Source organism: Rhamphochromis longiceps, linkage group LG16 (assembly GCF_057381845.1).
Source record: "Rhamphochromis longiceps isolate RC_006_pf linkage group LG16, R_longiceps_female_GT1.1, whole genome shotgun sequence".
Classification (NCBI taxonomy): domain Eukaryota; kingdom Metazoa; phylum Chordata; class Actinopteri; order Cichliformes; family Cichlidae; genus Rhamphochromis; species Rhamphochromis longiceps.
Window position 1 is genome coordinate 2,571,361 of NC_140572.1, and position 22,133 is coordinate 2,593,493.

At 44.8% G+C, this 22,133-nt stretch overlaps 1 protein-coding gene across 1 annotated transcript in view; it reads left to right on the forward strand.

Annotated features, from left to right (window-relative positions):
- Nucleotides 1-326: 326 nt before the first annotated feature.
- The window catches only part of fer1l6 (fer-1 like family member 6), a 76,007-nt gene continuing 54,200 nt past the window's right edge, over nucleotides 327-22,133 (forward strand). Inside the window, exons 1-6 of the mRNA XM_085383780.1 lie at nucleotides 327-402; nucleotides 4,559-4,670; nucleotides 6,051-6,105; nucleotides 6,279-6,410; nucleotides 6,525-6,587; nucleotides 6,696-6,774. Of these exons, the coding sequence (XP_085239906.1) occupies nucleotides 327-402; nucleotides 4,559-4,670; nucleotides 6,051-6,105; nucleotides 6,279-6,410; nucleotides 6,525-6,587; nucleotides 6,696-6,774 (517 nt within the window). The remainder of the gene's footprint in view (nucleotides 403-4,558; nucleotides 4,671-6,050; nucleotides 6,106-6,278; nucleotides 6,411-6,524; nucleotides 6,588-6,695; nucleotides 6,775-22,133) is intronic.

The following is a 22,133-nucleotide window of genomic DNA, read 5'->3' on the forward strand; positions in this document are numbered from 1 at the left end:
TGATAGTTTACATATTTCAGCTTCTCGTGCTGCAGGAAAGACATCAAGCCTATGCTCATCAGTGGCTAAAAACAGATCTTAAAACTGAGTTATTTTACTCAATAAATTAACAATAACATACAATTATATGTTGCCAGTGACCTGTTGGATGTTAAAAGGTTAAAAAAAGGGATCAGACACAAAGATGTATCTGGCTTTTCCTTTGTCTGTGCTCTCATGTTTATTAGCTGACCTGCATTTCAACATAAAGATAAAGCTGATAAGGGTAAAAATAAGTCCTGACTACATGAAAGGTCTACTCTCCTGTGAGCAGAAAGCCCAAAAAAATGTTTGGCCTGAAAGTGAAGAAGAAGAAGAAGAAAGACAATGAAGATCTGGTTCTGGCAAACAGGGGAGCCACAGGTAAGGCCTGCAACACACACACACACACACACACACACACACACACACACACACACACACACACACACACACACACACACACACACACACACACACACACACACAACATCCTTAAAAATATGATGTCGTGCTGTAGATGACCTTACATTAACATATATAAAGCATATAAACATCTTAGTGATATTAATGCAAAGTTTCATAAAACTAATAAATACTTAAAAACTGTTGAATGAAGAACTTTTCATGCTCATTATACTTTTTACTTGAAATCATGAATCCAGAGCCAGTTTGGTCCTAATGGGCTCCCTCACTCAAGTTACTTATATAGTAATTAGTTACTAATTACTTATTATTTCTCAAAGGAAGTAATCCTGCTACTTTACTGACTACTTGTTTTCAAAATGAATTAGTTATATTATTAAATAGTTACTTTTTAAAAACACGATACACATCCTGAATGTTATAAAGCAACCTTTAGCACAATTCTATTTATCAAGGTTTGCTGTGTGGCAGGCAGAGGTTGGACCCAAACAGCTTTTATTCACTGGCAAAAGCAAACTGAGAAACACAGCACACGAGCAGTAGAAATAAAACAAAAACTCAAACTAGGAAAAATGACCTAAAAAGTGAGGATATGACATGACATGATAAAACATGATGAGCGAGGAACACACAGCTAATGAGGATGTGACAAGAAACGGGGGAAGACTGAGGACTTAAATACACCGGATAACCAGACGATAGGGAACAGATAGAAACACCGCTGGGACTAATTGGACATAACAGGACAAAGGGGAAGCAAAACTTACATTCACCCAATGTATATACTACACATATATATATATATATATATATATATATATATATATATATATATATATATATATATATATAATGTTTTTCCTCTACACACCCCCCCCCAATTTTTTTGCACATGTCGAGGAGCGTGTCAGGCTACATTTCACTGTGTGTTATACTTGTATAACTATGCATGTGACAAATAAAGAACCTTGAACCTTGAACCTTGAACTGAACACACTTACATAGAACATGTTAAAACATGACGTATACACAGAGACGCGACTGCCTGGATACGAAACACGGAACACAGGAAAGACAGTGACTGAAACTAAAAGCTAGAACAACGTATATAACATCAAGAGAACTGTGAAGGTTCTCAGTCATCCAGGTCATCGTAGTCTGAGGAGCTTGGAAAGAAAAGCGTCTGGACTTCTTTGAGTTGCTTGAAGACGTTTCACCTCCAAAAATGTGAACGACATCCCAGCAACACGCTCAGACAAATACTGGTTCACCAAAGACAAAACACCAAAACACAGACTTAACAATGTGGTGTTTGCTGTACAGTGCAGCGAGGAATGCTCAGACCTCTACATTGGAGAGACCAAACAGCCACTTCACAAGCGCATGGCACAACACAGAAGAGCCACCTCCACAGGACAAGACTCAGCAGTCCATCTGCATCTTAAGGTCAAAGGTCACGCTTCGAGGATGCCAATGTTCACATTTTGGACAGAGAGGACAGATGGTTTGAAAGAGGAGTGAAAGAAGCATCTATGTCCACTGTGAGCGACCATCTTTGAACAGAGGCGGGGTTTACGACACCAACTCTCTGCCATCTATAATCCAGTTTTGAGATCCTTCCCAGACGCCTTAACGCCCACTCACATCCTGGGCCATCTGACCTCAGGAATTCGCATGATAAGGTGGGGCCAGGTTTCACAATGAACTCACCCGAAACTCTGGCTGATTGTGACCCACACCCAGTTTCCCACCTTGGCTCAGGCGATTAGAGGATCATCAGGGGTCCTTTTGTCCCTCTGTGGGGGGAAACTCCCACTAGGTTTATATCTGGGACTCTCCACCATTTGACCTTAGAACTGAAGAAGCTTCTTGGATGAGAGGTGAAACGTCTTCAAGCAACTTAAAGAAGTCCAAACGCTTTTCTTTGCAAGCTCCTTTGACTACAATGACCTGGATGAGTCTTCACAGACTTTAAGGCTGTACACCACAAAAATATTTAAGGAAAGTAACTCTGAATTAGTGTGCAGACATTTTAACTTTGTAATCAGCAAAGTCCTTAATGGGTGTAATACCTGCACCTTTGTAAGGTGACCATCAGAGTTCAAAGTAGAGGAAGGCAACGAATGATGATCTTGACTGGTGTAAAAGTCTCTCACAGCTGACACACGGACCCTGCTTGACAGGCTGCACTCATCTGGCATGGGGTTAGCAACTAGCCTTCACTCAGCGACTGAGTTTTCACTGTAGCAGTCCCCCAGACCAAGGAATATTTCCACTTCAAGATTCATTCAGAATCTAACAGTGCTGAGGTGTGCCAATACACCGTGAAAACTAAACAGAAATACAAAATACATCTTTTAGTTCCAAGGGCTGCAATGTGTTAATGTCGCGAGAGTTCGGTATCACGCTGCTTCGCGCTTCATTGAGAGCTGCCTACCAGCACATGTGCACCACAAAATGCGGTCTGAGCTTGAAGTGCAGCTTGCCACTAACTAAGCGACAGAGCCCTCTACTGGACACTAGCTGTAGCTGTACAGGCTTATATCAATAAACGAAAAACAGACCTTTACACATATTCCATTCAAGGCCATAACCTGCTGATATTTTTTATAAACTGTTTGATTAACACACATCTGAACATCACATTGTAAACACACTCACACGCAGAGAGACAGAGCTCAATAATTAAAAACGTGTGCAGCAGCTTTTGGTCTTTTATAAATAAAACAGATGCACAAACTCCGTTTAGGTTTCAAATTAACAATCAAATAAAATCCATCTCAAAACATGTTTCTTGTCTATTTCAGTACCATGACAGGCAGCTTTAAACTCAGTAAGTAGGGAGTTGAATTACTATAACAAATCTAGTGTTATGGTTTTTAACTCATTCACTGCCATTGACGTCTATAGCCGTCAATTGCAGTGAATGAGTCAATGGGTTTAACTCATTCACTGCCAATGGCTGGCAGTGAATGAGTTAATTATGAGGTTTTTTTTCTCCTAAATTCCTTTTTAAAAAGTAGTTGTCACATTCATGTTTCAGTTTCAGAATTAACTGTGTGTTACAAGTGGTTTGAGGAGGATTTCATTATCATCTGCTCTTCACAGTATATATCTCAGCTATAAATAAGACACATACACAAGCCAACATTACAGTGACTGATGTGTATGGTAGCACTACAATAACCACTGTCTGATGTTTACTCTCTTCTACTTGGAAATTCTTGTACTACTGTGACTTTTATGTGCGTATCTTTCCTGTCATCTTGCGTGCGTTAAAGATGGGTGATGGCTGCCTTCTTGATCCAGCATTAAAAAGAATAGAAAAGAAATATACTCACTTCACCTTTAGGAAAATCTAAATTATCTAATGAATCGTGGTACTGAGCTAATCCAAAAGTAATAGATTGAGTTCAAAATTTAAATTATTTTAAAATTAATTTAAAATTTGCACAATGACATGTCATTTTTCTTTGCCTCATATTCCTTCATTTCTTTGCCCTTTTCAGTTACATGCCTTTCACGATAGCTGGATCTCGCTCCTTGTTGCTCTGAGTCGTCAGCTTCTTCAGCAGGGTTACACATTTAGTTACTGTAATGTGTATGTTGCTCTATGTGATAACGTCTGGACTTAAATTTAAGTGAGTGTTACTTTAACTTTTGGAAACAATGCTCACATCAGACGTTTACACCATGTAAATAAACAGATTAGCACAACGTTACTTTCAAGAAGAATAAACCCATTTTAATTTTTTCACTTACATTTTGAACAGATGCAAAACTTGAAAACCTGAGACGTTTAAGATCCACAAATGAATTACAAAAATAAGAAGGAGTTGAAAATACCAAGAGGAGCTTTAGGGTTATTTTTGAAAAAGACTAAATTAATTGAATAATAGGCAGCAGAACTGAATCAAATTAAAGCATTACAATAAACTAATAAAGACATGTGGCCAGAGACAAAGGGGATGGGGGCACTCATGCAAAAACAGTATATGCGCATGGTTGCGCATTTTTCATGTACACACAATTCCACCAAACTATCACTACTGACTGGCCTTTAAGATCTTTTCAGTCAGGAAAGAATCCTGAAATTGTTTGTTTATGCTTATAGACAGTGAGGTGGAGGCCGCTCCTGAAGCTTCTCTCCTACTGGAGGGAGAAAACACTGACGATAAACCAAAACAATCTGCAGCAAGAACCAGAACAATCCCGAACACTAACAGGTACGAGTTTTCATGCTTACAGTACCAATCAGATTATCTCTGTCTACACAGGTGTTTCCATGGTAACACTTCTAGGAAAATATTATGCGTCAGTGGTGACTGGTGGTAACAACATTTTGGGGTTGGAACTGGGTCAATAAAAGAAGATGTTATGAACCCGACAATGGGGGAAATAATCCTTTCCTCTCCCAGTGAATTGATAAGTTAGCTCTCTGAGAAAGAAACGAACAGTCTCTAATTTTATGGTAGTTTCATTGTATAACATAAAAGTTATAAATTGTTGGTATGCACAGCGGTACAGTGTTTCTTGTAGTTGGTCACCAGGTTTGCATCCATCTCAGGAGGGGTTTTAGCCGACTCCTCGCTCTACAGATACTCTCTCCTGTAGACGTCTTGAAAGCTGCTGGACTGGACAACATTGCCCTCTCTAGCACCGCTGTTGGAGAGTCCAGCTCCACACTCCAAAGGGTTACTGTCCTTAAGGATCCGTTTTTTTGAGTATCTTAGTGACCCTCAATGTGCTGCCCAGCTTGCAACAGCACAGAGGATAACACTGGAGTCTTTTAGCCTCCATTTCAAGATTGATCAAAGACGTCCTACCAACAGTTAATCTTAAATATGATCAGCCTGTCTATGCTATCAGCTACGTACCACGGGCTTTCAAGCTGGCGGTAGTTAAACCATTACCTAAAAACCCATCGCTGGACTCAGGTCCATCCATCCATCCATCCATCCATTCGCGTCCGCTTATCCTTTTCAGGGTCGCGGGGGGCGCTGGAGCCTATCCCAGCTGTCATAGGGCGAGAGGCGGGGTACACCCTGGACAGGTCGCCAGTCTGTCGCAGGGCTAACACACAGGGACAGACAACCATTCGCACTCACATTCACACCTATGGGCAATTTGGATTAACCAATTAACCTATCCCCACTAAGTGCATATCTTTGGACAGTGGGAGGAAGCCGGAGTACCCGGAGAGAACCCACGCAAACACGGGGAGAACATGCAAACTCCTCACAGAATGACCCCGGCCTGATGGTGGAATTGAACTCAGGACCTTCTTGCTGTGCGGCAACAGTGCTAACCACTGTGCCACCGTGCTCTTAGCTAATTATAGTCTTACTTTACATTTATGTTTTTGGAGTTTTGGTTGATGTCCTTCTCCATCAAAATGAAAATACTATAAAAATTGAAAATTTTTAAGTTTTTGGAAGTAAGCCAACTTAAAAATTCAGCAGGTGATCAAATAATTATTTCCTTCACTGTAATATTTAATTGTAGAAACAATAGCCAACTAGAGAAGTAACCGTGTGCCTAAATACACCTGAACTGTGTTTCTCTACTAGCAATAACCTCATTTGTCTCTGACTCTCTTTCCATAGGTCCAAACTGAATACTCGCATTCAGGACAGTGAAGCGAAACCCCAGAGCTTCCAGGTAATCGCATCCACAATTCGCTGGTAGTCTACTAGATGTGTTTCTTTTAATGTACTGAGAAATGTGAGTGCTGGTATTTCATATTTTCAGTTGTATGTAAACTGGACAATTGTCTTAACCCTGATGGGAACACATGCTCTAATAACACATGCTATTGTTTATCTGGCTCATAGATTGCCATTAATATCACAGAGGCCAGACAGCTTGTGGGGGAAAACATTGACCCGAGCATAGTGATAGAGATTGGTGATGAGAAGAAACAGACATCAGTCAAGGAAGGAACCAATGCTCCTTTTTACAATGAGGTAAAAAATAAAAATAAACAAAAAGAACCCATTTGAACCAGCTGTGCATCAGTACAATAGTTTACTGTGCATTAACACAATCTGTCACCCTGTCCTGTCATTTCTTTCCATCAGTATTTCGTGTTTGACTTTTTTGCCCTCAAAGATGTCTTCTTCGACAAAGTGATCAAGCTGACGGTGGGTAAAGACTGCAGCGAAACGTTTCTGGCATCCCTAAACGATTGGTTCAAAAATCCACAGTTTAGCTTTTAAGTAATTTTAATTCTGCCTTCATTCTCTCTCCAGGTTTTACACTCTAAAATGCTGAGGAGTTTCTCTGTCGGATCCTTTAAGTTAGATGTGTGGACAGTCTACAAACAGCCAGGTATCCTAAATTTTTAATATGCAATATGTTGCCAAACGTATCATACACACCAGTCCAAATAACGGAATTCAGTTATCAGCATGGAGACTACAAACATTAGAAAACAACTTAGAACAACCCGTTCTCAGTAAATTCCAGTGTGAGATGTGATTATCAATATTACTTAATTAATGTTATTTAAGAAAGTATTAATGTACAATATTAACACAAATGTTGCTGTTCAGTGCATTTTACCAAAGTTAGCTAAAGCTAATTTGCATCAGTATAGTCCCTTGTGAGGTCAGGTGATAGGATGCTACCTGTGCTACAAGTCCAGTCATGAAATTTCCTCACTACTAAATATTCCACAATTAACTTCAATTCAATTTTATTTATATAGCGCCAAATCACAACAAAAGTCGCCTCAAGGCGCTTCATAGATACAGAGAAAAACCCAACAATCATATGACCCCCTATGAGCAGCACTTTGGCAACAGTGGGAAGGAAAAACTCCCTTTTAACAGGAAGAAACCTCCAGCAGAACCAGGCTCGGGGAGGGGCGGGGCCATCTGCTGTGATTGGTTGGGGTGAGAGAAGGAAGACAGGATAAAGACATGCTGTGGAAGAGAGACAGAGGTTAATAACAGATATGATTCAATGCAGAGAGGTCTGTTAATACATAGTGAGTGAGAAAGGTGACTGGAAAGGAAAAACTCAATGCATCATGGGAATCCCCGGCAGCCTACGTCTATTGCAGCATAACTAAGGGAGGATTCAGGGTCACCTGGTCCAGCCCTAACTATATGCTTTAGCAAAAAGGAAAATTTGAAGCCTGATCTTGAAAGTAGAGATAGTGTCTGTCTCCCGAATCCAAACTGGAAGCTGGTTCCACAGAAGAGGGGCCTGAAAACTGAAGGCTCTGCCTCCCATTCTACTTTTAAATACTCTAGGAACAACAAGTAGGCCTGCAGAGCGAGAGCGAAGTGCTCTAATAGGGTGATATGGTACTACAAGGTCATTAAGATAAGATGGGGCCTGATTATTTAAGACCTTGTATGTGAGGAGCAGGATTTTGAATTCTGGATTTAACAGGAAGCCAATGAAGGGAAGCCAAAACAGGAGAAATCTGCTCTCTCTTTCTAGTCCCTGTCAGGACTCTTGCTGCAGCATTTTGGATTAGCTGAAGGCTTTTCAGGGAGTTTTTAGGACTTCCTGATAATAATGAATTACAGTAGTCCAGCCTGGAAGTAATAAATGCATGAACTAGTTTTTCAGCGTCACTCTGAGACAGGATATTTCTAACATTAGAGATGTTGCACAAATGGAAGAAAGCAGTCTTACATATTTGTTTAATATGTGCATTGAAGGACATGTCCTGGTCAAAAATGACTCCAAGGTTCCTCACAGCGTTACTGGAGGCCAAGGTAATGCCATCCAGAGTAAGAATCTGGTTAGATACCATATTTCTAAGATTTTCAGGGCCGAGTACAATAACCTCAGTTTTATCTGAATTAAGAAGCAGAAAGTTAGCGGCCATCCAGGTCTTTATGTCTTTAAGACATTCCTGCAGTTTAACTCATTGGTGTGTGTTATCTGGCTTCATGGACAGATAGAGCTGGGTGTCATCTGCATAGCAGTGTAAATGTATGCTATGTCTTCTAATGATGCTGCCTAAGGGAAGCATGTATAATGTAAACAGAATTGGTCCTAGCACTGAACCCTGTGGAACTCCATAATTAACCTCAGTGTGTGAAGAGGACTCTCCATTTACATGCACAAACTGGAGTCTATTAGATAGATATGATACAAACCACTGCAGTGCAGTACATATGGTAATACCTACAGCATGTTCTAACGCTCTAATAGGATATTATGGTCAACAGTATCCGCATGGTACGTGGCAGCTTGAGGCGAACGGACACAGGGTTGACAATGGAGTCTACGGGAAAGGGGCCAATGAACTGAGGTGACAGCTTCCTAGACTCTGTCCGTAACGGCACAAAACGGGTAGACAGCCATACCTGTTGAACGACGGAGTATTCAGGGGCCGGTGTCCGGTGGCGGTCAGCGAGGGCTTTGTTGCGCTCCTTAGTGCGGAGTAGAGCGGCCCGAATAGCACGCCAGGCCCGGCGGCACCTGCGGAGGTGAGCCTGAACAGAGGGGACAGAGTGCTCACCTTCGACAGCTGGGAGCAGGGGTGGTTGGTAGCCCAGGGATGCCTCAAAGGGTGACCTGCCCGTGGCGGCGGAGGTGTGGCTGTTGTGGGCGTATTCAATCCATGGCAGCTGTTCACTCCAGGTTGATTGATTGTGGGAGGCAACACATCGGAGGGCAGCTTCCAACTCCTGGTTAGCCCGTTCGGACTGTCCGTTGCTCTGCGGGTGGAAACCGGAAGAGAGGCTGACCTTGGCTCCCAGCGCAGTGCAAAATTCCTTCCATACTCGGGAAGTGAATTGTGGTCCTCTGTCCGAGACGATGTCCTCAGGGATCCCGTGGAGCCTGAACACATGTGAGGTGAGGAGCCGAGCCGTCTCCAGAGCAGTAGGGAGTTTAGGAAGGGCGACAAAGTGTGCGGCCTTAGAGAAACGGTCGATGATAGTTAGTATAGCGGTGTAACCTGCAGAGGGAGGCAGTCCAGTGATGAAGTCTAGAGCGATGTGTGACCATGGTCGGGCCGGCGTAGGGAAAGGCAGAAGACGGCCCGACGGCGGTTGTTTTGACCGCTTGTTCTGGGTGCAGGTCGGACAGGCGGACACAAACTCCCTGACGTCCCTCGCCATGGTGGGCCACCAGAAGTAGCGTCGAAGGAAGGACAGGGTGCGGAGGACCCCGGGGTGACATGAGAAACGAGCAGTGTGAGCCCACTGGAGTACCTGGGAGCGGACCGCCGAGGGGACGAAGAGGCGGCCAGTCGGGCCAGTACCAGGATCCGGTTCAGTCTCTTGTGCCTCCTGAATGAGGGATTCAATCTCCCAGGAAACGGCTCCAACCACCCAGGCCGCCGGCAGAATGGGTTCGGGGTCCGACTCCTCCTCCGTGGTGGAAAACTGCCGGGACAGGGCGTCTGGCTTCACGTTGCGAGATCCTGGCCTGTAGGTGGTGGTGAAATCAAAGCGAGCAAAGAACAATGCCCACCTGGCTTGCCGAGAACTGAGACGTCTGGCCGAACGGATGTACTCCAGGTTCTTGTGATCCGTCCAAACAATGAACGGGTGAGCAGCTCCCTCCAGCCAATGTCTCCATTCCTCCAGGGCGAGTTTTGTGGCCAAGAGTTCCCGATCCCGGACGTTGTAATTGCTTTCTGCGGGCGAGAGACGGCGAGAGAAGAAAGCACACGGGTGAAGCTTACCGTCCTCTTGTTGCGAGAGAACCGCCCCCACCCCGGAGTCAGAAGCGTCGACTTCCACCACAAACTGCCGTGTGAGGTCCGGTTGCCGGAGGATGGGTGCCGAGGAAAACCTCTCCTTGAGCTGGGCGAAGGCTCGCTGAGTGGCAGGATCCCGCTGAAAAGGAACCTTCGGAGAGGTGAGTTTAGTGAGAGGGAGGGAGATCCTACTAAAATCGCGAATGAATCTCCTGTAGAAATTAGCGAATCCCAGAAAACGTTGCAGTTGGCGGCGATCAGGAGGAACAGGCCATTCAACCACCACACGCACCTTTCCAGGGTCAGTCCGTAGATTTCCCCTCGCAACTATATAGCCCAGGAAAGCTACTGCAGGCACGTGGAACTCACACTTCTCCCCCTTCACAAACAGCCGGTTCTCCAAGAGGCGTTGCAGGACCTGTCTCACATGCACCTGATGTTCCGCGAGCGTCTTAGAAAAGATGAGAATATCATCCAAGTACACAAAGACACAGCGATTAACAAAGTCACGAAGCACCTCGTTCACCATGGTTTGAAAAACCGCGGGAGCGTTGGTGAGGCCGAAGGGCATAACAAGGTACTTAAAGTGCCCCTGGTGAGTATTGAAGGCCGTCTTCCACTCATCCCCCTCCCTGATGCGAACCAGGTGGTAGGCGTTGCGCAGGTCCAGCTTAGTAAAAACAGTCATGCCCTGGAGCAGCTCAAAAGCAGAGGAAAGCAGCGGCAAAGGATACCTGTTCCTGACAGTGATCAGATTAAGGCCCCGATAATCGATACACGGGCGCAACGAACCATCTTTCTTGTCCACGAAGAAGAACCCAGCCGCAACCGGGGAGGAGGAGGGACGGATCAAGCCCGCAGCAAGCGACTCAGAGATGTAACGTTCCATAGCGACCCGCTCCGGCTGGGAGAGGCTGTACAGGCGGCTAGACGGCAACGGAGCCCCCGGAAGGAGATCGATAGCGCAGTCATACGGGCGGTGGGGGGGAAGGGACCGCGCCCGATCCTTGCAGAACACGCCTCGCAAGTCATGATAGACCCGCGGGACCGCCGAAAGATCCGGGGGGTCGGACGGCGAACCAGAGGGCAGAAGCGGAACGGGTGACGTGGCCGCCCGAAGGCAAGACATGTGACAATTCACACTCCAACCTAGGATGTCACCTTTCTCCCAGTCAATGTGCGGGTTATGGAGCACCAGCCAGGGGTGACCGAGAACCAGCGGGGTGAGCGGAGCCGTGAATGCAAAGAAACAAATCCTCTCCATGTGATTGTCCGAGAGAGACAGCGAAAGGAATTCCGAGACATGAGTGATATCGGGCAGGCGGTGACCAGAGAGCGCGTGCACGCGGAGAGGGCACGACAAGGGCTCCAAGGCGATGTTCAGTTTGGCAGCGAGCGAGGTGTCAATAAAGTTCTGCTCAGCCCCAGAGTCAATGAGTACTGAAAGCGAGTGAAAAACAGATTGTACTCGAAGTTTGGCTGGTAAGAGAAGTCTGGGGAGAGGGTTTTTACTAGACAGATCGCCCACCAGCACCCTCTCAATCACTGGTGAGCGCGCCCTTTTGCCAGCGTCGGGCACGAGGAGACAGAGTGACCCTTACAGCTGCAATAGACGCACTCACCGGCGGCCAGACGGCGCTGGCGCTCTGCAGGCGTCAGCCGCGAGCGTCCAAGCTGCATGGGCTCCTCCTCATCACAGGTGTCGGAGTCGCGCGGCCCGCGGCCGGCAGGAGAGGCCCCGTGATACTCCAGTGATTCCTGTCCCGTCCGTGTGTGTGCGCTCCGGTGTGCGCGCACGCGGTCATCCAACCGGACGCACAGAGTCATAAGCGCGTCTAGGGAAGAAGGCAGTTCACGAAGCATCAGTTCTTTCTTTATATCTTCGTTAACATTAGAAAGCAAAGTGCTCTTAGGAGCCTCCTCCCCCCACATTGTCTGTTCAGCCAAGGTGAGGAAGTCAATAGAGAAATCAGCCACACTCCGCTTGCCTTGTTTGAGCGCGAGCAGGCGCTGGCCGGCTGTGAGCATGGTGGATTTTCTGTCGAAGACGCCTTTGAACTTATCCAGAAAGTCAGAATACGTTATTTCAGGGTTGGCGTGAAGCACAGCTTGAGCCCAAATCAGAGCCCGATCCTGGAGTAGCTGAAATATACAGTGGGGCAAAAAAGTATTTAGTCAGCCACCGATTGTGCAAGTTCCCCCACCTAAAATGATGACAGAGGTCAGTAATTTGCACCAGAGGTACACTTCAACTGTGAGAGACAGAATGTGAAAAAAAAATCCATGAATCCACATGGTAGGATTTGTAAAGAATTTATTCGTAAATCAGGGTGGAAAATAAGTATTTGGTCACCTCAAACAAGGAAAATCTCTGGCTCTCACAGACCTGTAACGTCTTCTGTAAGAAGCTTTTCTGTCCCCCACTCGTTACCTGTATGAATGGCACCTGTTTGAACTCATCATCTGTATAAAAGACACCTGTCCACAGCCTCAAACAGTCAGACTCCAAACTCCGCCATGGCCAAGACCAAAGAGCTTTCGAAGGACACCAGGAAAAGTATTGTAGACCTGCACCAGACTGGGAAGAGTGAATCTACAATAGGCAAGCAGCTTGGTGTGAAAAAATCAACTGTGGGAGCAATCATCAGAAAATGGAAGACATACAAGACCACTGATAATCTCCCTCGATCTGGGGCTCCACGCAAGATCTCATCCCGTGGGGTCAAAATGATCATGAGAACGGTGAGCAAAGATCCCAGAACCACACGGGGGGACCTGGTGAATGACCTGCAGAGAGCTGGGACCAAAGTAACAAAGGTCACCATCAGTAACACACTACAACGGCAGGGAATCAAATCCCGCAGTAACAGACGTGTTCCGCTGCTGAAGCCAGTGCATGTCCAGGCCCGTCTGAAGTTTGCCAGAGAGCACATGGATGATGCAGCAGAGGATTGGGAGAATGTCATGTGGTCAGATGAAACCAAAGTAGAACTTTTTGGTATAAACTCAACTCGTCGTGTTTGGAGGAAGACGAATACTGAGTTGCATCCCAAGAACACCATACCTACTGTGAAGCATGGGGGTGGAAACATCATGCTATGGGGCTGTTTTTCTGCCAAGGGGACAGGACGACTGATCCGTGTTAAGGACAGAATGAATGGGGCCATGTATCGTGAGATTTTGAGCCAAAACCTCCTTCCATCAGTGAGAACTTTGAAGATGAAACGAGGCTGGGTCTTCCAACATGACAATGATCCAAAACACACCGCCCGGGCAACAAAGGAGTGGCTCCGTAAGAAGCATTTGAAAGTCCTGGAGTGGCCTAGCCAGTCTCCAGACCTCAACCCCATAGAAAAGTTGAAAGTCCGTGTTGCTCGGCGACAGCCCCAAAACATCACTGCTCTCGAGAAGATCTGCATGGAGGAATGGGCCAAAATACCAGCTACTGTGTGTGCAAACCTGGTAAAGACCTATAGTAAACGTTTGACCTCTGTTATTGCCAACAAAGGTTATGTTACAAAGTATTGAGTTGTATTTTTGTTATTGACCAAATACTTATTTTCCACCCTGATTTACCAATAAATTCTTTACAAATCCTACCATGTGGATTCATGGATTTTTTTTTCACATTCTGTCTCTCACAGTTGAAGTGTACCTCTGGTGCAAATTACTGACCTCTGTCATCATTTTAAGTGGGGGAACTTGCACAATCGGTGGCTGACTAAATACTTTTTTGCCCCACTGTATATGCAATCTTATCACCATCATTAGCGAAAGCTTGCGGTTGCTGACGAAACTGAAGGGCACATTGAGTGAGGAAGCCAGCACACTTATCAATTTCTCCGGAGAAAGCTTTCGGTGTGGGTAGAAATCTGTTAGATTGGATAAGTGAAGAAGCAGGAGGTGTGGCACTTACTGCGGAGGCCGAGGCTTCCTGGAGAGGAGCGACGGCAGGTGGAGTTGCCGGCAGGGGTGTTCGTTGGGCCACAGCCTGAGTGAGAGCAGCGATCTCGCCACGGAGATGAACAAACATCTGCTCGTGTCGCTCCAGCATAGCTGCCAGGGTGGCGAGAGTGGGAGTGGAGGCCGCCGAGTCTGCTGAGTCCATTTCCTGGCTGGATGATTCTGTCACAAACTGAAAGCAGGGACTCAAGCGCAGAGCAGGTTGACGTATCAGAACACGATTTATTTACACACCAGTGCAATACTATATACAGTGACGGGGAAAGTCCAGGGTTCCAGGGGATTAGGGGAAGGCTCTCTCTCTCACGCTCGCTCACGTCCTCACATCCGACTCACACACGTCCGTACCGCGGGGAGGTCACAGGTCCGGGAAGATAAACTGGAATAGGGAAGGGAGAAATCACTCACAAATCACGAAGGTAGGGCGTAAAGGTATAAGACCAAAAGAAAGACTAACGTCAGTAGCTCAATCATCCAGCGATGAGAGGATCTGTGACCCAGCCTCAAATAGTAGATCGGTAATCAGCCGATCGCCAACAGCTGTGTGAGCCAAGGGTGGGAGCCAGCTGTGAGCTCCGCCCAGGCAGAGAGGTAGGGGAGAGAGAGAAAAAGCAAAAACACAAGTGTAGCCTTGTGAGGCCGGCTGGGCAGGCACAGGGACCATGACAAATCAGGCCCCATCTTATCTTAATGACCTTGTAGTACCATATCACCCTATTAGAGCACTTCGCTCTCCCTCTGCAGGCCTACTTGTTGTTCCTAGAGTATTTAAAAGTAGAATGGGAGGCAGAGCCTTCAGTTTTCAGGCCCCTCTTCTGTGGAACCAGCTTCCAGTTTGGATTCAGGAGACAGAATCAGAATACTTTATTCATGGAAAAAATCCAGGAAAAAACAACGAAAATACACTACATGAGGTAAGAGGAGGAGAAAAAAAAACTCCACTCAGACTGAGCTCCTAGTGGGAGAACAGTTTGATAACTGAAAAAACACCTCAGCACAAAGCACATGACTATCAATACACCATAGAAACACAAGACAAGCAACAGGGGCGGGTAAAGGGTAAGAGAGAGCCGGTGTAGACAGCGCATCCGGTCCTGCAGCATCTGTGCTGGTCCAGTTGACTGCTATCTTCCCCGGTAGGGCACAAGCATCGAAGGCGTTTGGAAAGGGAGGGGGGATGAGTGAGTGCTTATCAGTGTAAGTGTGTGTGTGTGCGTGTCCATAGTTTAGCTGAGACAGTGTCCTTTGGCCTATCAGGCTAAGTAAACAGTCCTCCAGCCAATCCAGGTGTCCTTGCATGGGATGGGAAGAATAGCCGTAACACAGTCATTATCAGGGAGTGATTGTTCGGCTCCAGCCTTGGGCCTGCAGCTGGCGCCGTGATGGGGATCCGCAATGTTTATGTTGGTTTTGTTAATTTCATGCGAGCAGCCCAGGAGAATTTTTCAGGCTGCTCTTTAACACTCCGACACTGGCCTCTCAATCTCCCGTTGGAGAGTCGCGAGCCTCCCCATGATGGTATCAAACTTCTGTTCCATGGTGTTATCGTTCTTTTGATTCTGAGACCTCACAACTGCAGTGATCCGTTCCGTGATGTTTTCCAACTGTCGCTCAAGGGTCTCATTTTGAGCAGGCCTTTCTCTGATGTTTCCCCTCATACGCTCAATGGTGTTGTTTTGAGCCTTCACAGCAGCTGCAAGCGTCTCCAAGGTGTTGACCATATTACGTTCGTTGTGAGAGGTTGCGCCTCGTTCCATTTCGATCCCAGACAGACACTATCTCTACTTTTAAGATTAGGCTTCAAACTTTCCTTTTTGCTAAAGCATATAGTTAGGGCTGGACCAGGTGACCCTGAATCCTCCCTTAGTTATGCTGCAATAGGTGTAGGCTGCCGGGGATTCCCATGATGCATTGAGTTTTTCCTTTCCAGTCACCTTTCTCACTCACTATGTGTTAACAGACCTCTCTGCATTGAATCATATCTGTTATTAATCTCTGTCTCTCTTCCACAGCATGTCTTTTATCCCGTCTTCCTTCTTTCACCCCAACCGGTCGCAGCAGATGGCCCCGCCCCTCACTGAGCCTGGTTCTGCCGGAGGTTTCTTCCTGTTAAAAGGGAGTTTTTCCTTCCCACTGTTGCCAAAGTGCTTGCGCATAAGGGGTCATATGATTGTTGGGTTTTTCTCTGTATCTATGAAGCAAACAAACAAACCAAAGAAACCCCTACAAAACAACAAAAAACAAACAAACAACAACAAACAAATAGAAAAATAAAATGTATAAGGGACATTCAGCGTACAGTTAGCTATGATAGCGATATAGAGATATGGTATCTGGTCATGATAAGGTGGTCATTTTAAATGTTTCCATGTACATCAAGAATGGCTGCCATGCCCTAAGAAATTTGGTGGTTGAACCTGCCAGTGTATATCTCATCTTTTCTAAATGTAAAAACCTCATGAGCTCCGCAAGCCACTGTTCATGTGTGGGAGGAGCTTCCTGCTTCCATCTTAAAAGTATAAGGCGCCTTGCGATAAGTGAAGCAAAGGCAATAGAATTCGAATAGCATTTTGGCAAAGTGATGTCTTGAGGTATCACCCCAAAGATAGCCGTTAGAGCAGAAGGCTCATATTTAACGTTATACATCTCTGACAGAGTGTTAAATATAGACACCCAATAGGTATGAAGATTGGGGCATGTCCAAAAGGTATGAAGGAGCGAACCTGTTTCTGCTTTACATCTGTTACACAGAGGGTCAGCTCCTGGATAGAACTTGGCTAACTTTTCCTTGGAGATATGTAATCGGTGTAGGACCTTAAATTGAAGGAGCCCATGCCTGGCACATATCGAAGAAGAGTGTACCCTCTGGAGAAAAGATTGCCAGAGCTCATCTGTTATAGTCATCCCAAGGTCTTTCTCCCACTGTGCTTTAAGGATGGAGAGAGAAGGAGATTGAAGATCTAATAGTATAGCATAGATTTCTTTAATCGCCCCTCTCTTATGAACGTTTATATTAATAATTTTATCCAAAGAAGTTTCCTCAGGTAGTTAACGTTAAATTGAAAACCTGAAAATGAAATCTTTCTGGCTATAGAGTTGACACAGAGAAGTTCACTTTTATGCAGATTCAACTTGTAACCTGAAATATTACCAAAACATTCAAAAATGGCAAGAGCACGGGGAAGAGAGCATAAAGGCTCTGACATATACAGCAGGAGGTCGTCAGCATATAAGGATATTTTGTGCTCCTGGTCACCTCTGAAGATGCCCTTAATGCAACTGTCAGCTCGCAGTTTAATCGCCAGTGGTTCAATTGATAATGCAAAAAGAAGAGGGGATAAGGCACAACCTTGTCTCGTACCACGGAGAAGTGGGAAATAAGAAGAGAATAACAAATTTGTTCTAACACGTGCCATAGGTGAGGAGTAAAGTAACTGAATCCATGAAATGAAATTAGGGCCAAATCCAAATTTATGCAGAGTATAAAACAGATAATCCCACTCCACCCGGTCAAATGCCTTCTCAGCATCGAGTAATAAGGCAATTTCAGGGGTTGTAGTTGACTTGGTGTGTAATATGTTTAAAAACCTGCGCAGGTTGAAAAAACCATGCCTACCCTTCACGAAACCTGTCTGATCTGGAGAGATTAACAATGGTAGATATTGCTCTAGCCTGAGAGCAAGTGTTTTTGACAGTATTTTTAAATCTACATTTAAGAGTGATATAGGACGATATGATGAACACTCTAATGGATCCTTATTTGGCATGCAATAGGAGTGAGATGGTCGCTTGTCGAAGCGTTAGGGGAAGACATTTTGAAACCAATGACTCAATGAACATGTCTCGTAATAAAGGTGATAAACTGTCTTTAAAGGTCTTGTAAAATTCAACCGGATACCCATCCGGACCCGGGGATTTGCCATTCTGCATTGAGCTAATCGCCAATTTAATTTCTTCCACTGTAATTTGCTCCTCCAATTGGTCTCTGAATGCCGAGGTTAAAGTCGGAACTGTCATTCCATCAAAAAAAGCCTCAAACAGTCCAGGCGTGTTTAAAGATTCAGAATCATAGAGACTGGAATAGAATACTTTGAAACTCTCATTTATTTTTTGTGGTGTAGTGGTGACATGTCCAGATTCAGTCCTAATTTCAGGGATTATACGAGTTGCTTCTGATTTACGAAGCTGATGTGCTAAAATTTTAGATGCTTTTTCTCCGTGCTCATACCATCTTCCTCTAGATTTAAGAATCATCAGAATCAGAATCAGAATCAGAATACTTTATTGATCCCTGGGGGAAATTATTTTTTGTTACAGTGCTCCATTTTAAACCAACATTAAGACAAGACAGACAATACGCTAACTAAGAATAGTACAATATATACATATATATACATACATACATACATACATAAGTCACTTATAAATAAATATCTGGAAAAGAAACATGTGTAGCTGTAGCAGCAAACAGTGTGTTAAGTGGATGCGTTGTACAGGGACATGGCCACAGGCAGGAATGATTTCCTGTGTCGTTCAGTGGTGCTTTTCGGTAATCTCAGTCTCTCACTGAACGTGCTCCTGTGACTGACCAACATGTCATGGAGTGGGTGGGAGGTGTTATCCAACATTGTCTTTATCTTGGACAGCATCCGCCTCTCCGACACCACCTTGAGGGAGTCCAGCTCCATCCCCACAACATTGCTGGCCTTACATAGACTCTGACTGCTGGGTTGAGATTAAATTAAATTCAGTCTGTAACGTTAGTCTTTGTTTATACAAAACTGGAGAGGGGGTTGTAGAGTGTTGCTCATCCAATTGCGAAATAAGGTGTATCAATTCAGAAAGACGTTTCTGTTTCTGTTTTCTAGTATATGAACAGTATGATATAATATGGCCCCGTAAGAATGCTTTTAAGCTTTCCCAAACCGTACTATAGGCCATGCCAGGCGTAATGTTTGTTCTTATAAAGATATCAATTTGTTTGGAAAGATATTCCACAAACTCCTTATCCGACAAAGAAAGAGGATTGAGTCTCCAGGAGTACACAAAGGGTTCATCCGGGAAGCCGAGTTCCAAAACAAGTGGACTGTGATCAGATATTACTATGCTATTGTATTTACAAGTCTTGATATTGGGAAGCAATTTTTTGTCAACAAAAAAGTAGTCTATACGAGAATACGTTTGATGCACTGCAGAAAAAAAGGAATATTGTTTAGTGGAGGGGTAGAGAAATCGCCACGCATCAACAGCCCCATAGGTTTGTAAATAAGACTGTAACACTAATGAGGATTTAGGGAGTGGAAGTCTTTTATCTGAGGAGCGATCTAGTACTGGATCCATAACAGTATTCATGTCACCTCCAAGGATCAATTGGTGTGTATTGATCTGTGGAAGGGAATTAAGAAAGTCATTGAAAAAAGTTGAGTCATTCCAATTCGGAGCATAGACGTTTGCTAAAATAAGTGAAGTATTAAACAGGGACCCTGTCACAACTACATAGCGACCATTTGGGTCAGCTATTGTGTGAGAGACTATAAACGGAGTATTCTTATTAATCAAAATTGCTGCACCTTTGGCTTTACCATTGAATTTGGAATGAAAAATTTGTCCAACCCAATTTCGTCTTAATCTGGCATGATCTGTATGCTTAAGGTGTGTTTCTTGAAGAAACGCTACATGTACTTTAAGATAAAGAAGATGAGAGAGTACCTTATTTCGTTTCACTGGGTGGTTCAATCCCTTCACATTCCAACTAATAAAGTTAACATGGCAGCCATTACTCACAGCAGTTGAAGTGTCATCAACAGAAGTCATCACCATATAAGTACATGATGAAAAAGGCGGTTCCAAACGCAAGTACCAATCCTATCATGGGTGCACACTGAAATGTTGTTGTTAACAATAATCTGAGCAAATAATATACAACAAAAAAAAAAAAAAAAAAAAAAAAAAAAAGGAAAAGAAAAAGTAGATAAGTCCCTCCCACCCACCACCCCGTGTTCAGTGTTGTCCCCAAACGACACACACCAATTTCCCAAAGCTCCCCTGCTTCTATTAAGAGTCCCAATCACCTTATTCATAACCACAGCCCCACATGAGCAGAAGCATCTGAACTATGAATCACACATGTAGTCCAAAACATATTCAAATTAGAAAGTCACAAAGTCCAACACAATAGAGTAAAATAATTAAGAGAAGGAAAGAGAAAAACTCCCACGTCGCATTTACCCGTAACCGAAAAACGGACCTGTTTCACTTCTCATCAAAGCTGACCCCGGAGTCCCTTTTAAGTGACAAGTACTGGAATATAGTTAACCTCCCAGGAAACAAGGGCAAACTCACCAACATCTGAGATTTCTAAATGAACATTGAACATGAAACTAAGCTAAACCAAAGATCATCCGTTTATTGATTGACAAAAATATAGTCACGATGGTATGAAAGTCCCGGTGGTTCTTATGAAATGTCATTCGGGAGATGACTCAAACTTGGAGTCAATGAAATCTTTCACTGCTTTAGGAGAGTCGAATACCTGTGTTTCTCCATTAAACGAGATCCGAAGCCGGGCAGGATAAAGAAGACCGTAGCGAACTCCGTCTTTTTTCCGTAGTAGTCCCTTCACCTCGCTGAAAGCAGCCCGGCGTCTGGCCAGGTCGGCGCTGTAGTCAGGAAAGATGAAGATCTGCTTCCCTTGAAACTCCAGCCGGCCTTTCTGTCTGGCTAAGCGCTGTATCCGCTCCTTTTCCTGGTAGTAATGAATGCGAACAATGAACGGCCGCGGTCGCCCTCCCTCCGTGGGCAGCGCAACCGCTGCCCGGTGAGCTCTGTCCAGGATCGGAGCCTGCTCCAAACCGCCGGGACCACCCAGTACAACGTGCAACAGATCAGCAACAAATTTAGTGGGATTCCCTTGTTCGGCTCCCTCCAGCACTCCTAATATATGCAAGTTGCATCGTCTTCCCCGATTCTCCAAGTCGTCAGTTTTCAGCAGCAACTTCTTGTATTGGTTACTCAGATCTGCGAAACATGTCTCCATAACTTCTAGCCGCTTGTCCAGATTATTCAAGCCTTCTTCGTGTTCGCCCAACTTCTCAGTACATTCGTCAAGAGTGGTTTGGATGGGCGAAATGGCTCGTTTAATTTCGTCCCGTAGGTTGTCATTTTCCTCTTGAATCACTTCTTTGACAATGTCGCGGAAAGCTAGCAGTGTCGCTGGGTCAACGGTAGTTTTGCTAGCGGTCCCTGAGCAGCTAGCCTGCACTCCTTTAGCAGACTGCTTAGGAGGCATTTCACTTCGAGATAAGGCAAAAAGACGGAAAGAACAACAGCTAAAACAATGCTGACTTTCTTAATAGAGCTTAAGAAATCTCTGAATTGGGCCACAATAGGTGAACCATAAAGTAATTTAACAGATAAATGGGACCTCGTGGTTTGCGCGTCTACTCCATAACGCGCCCCCTAGCAGACCCCCCTGTATGATTCATATTTTACTATAAAGTGTAAAACCTAATGAAAAAACATCATGGAGTAGGTGCGAGGCACTCTCCAGCACCTGGACAACATCCGCCTCTCCAACACCGCCTTAAAGGAGTCCAGCTCCATGCTCACAACATTACTGGCCCTGTGGATTAGTTTATTGAGTCTGTTAGCAACTGTAACCCTCAACACTCCTAAACCCTGTGGAAAGCTTTCTTACAAGAGTTGAAGCTATTGTAGCTGGAAAGGTTGAGCAACATCCTATTAACCCCTGTGGACTAAGAGTGAAATGTGCTTCTGGAAGAATGTTCCAGAAAATTTCTTCTGGAAAGCCTTCCCAGAAGAGCTGAAGCTGTTACAGCTGTAAATCAAATCAAATCAAATCAAATCAAATCACTTTTATTGTCACATCACATGTGCAGGCACACTGGCACAGCACATGCGAGTGAAATTCTTGTGTGCGAGCCCCACAAGCAACAGAGATGTGCAAACACAACAACACAAACGAGCAAAATACAAGAATGGCCAACCTGAAACTAATAAATATATGTACAATATATAATAGTGTATGCATTTC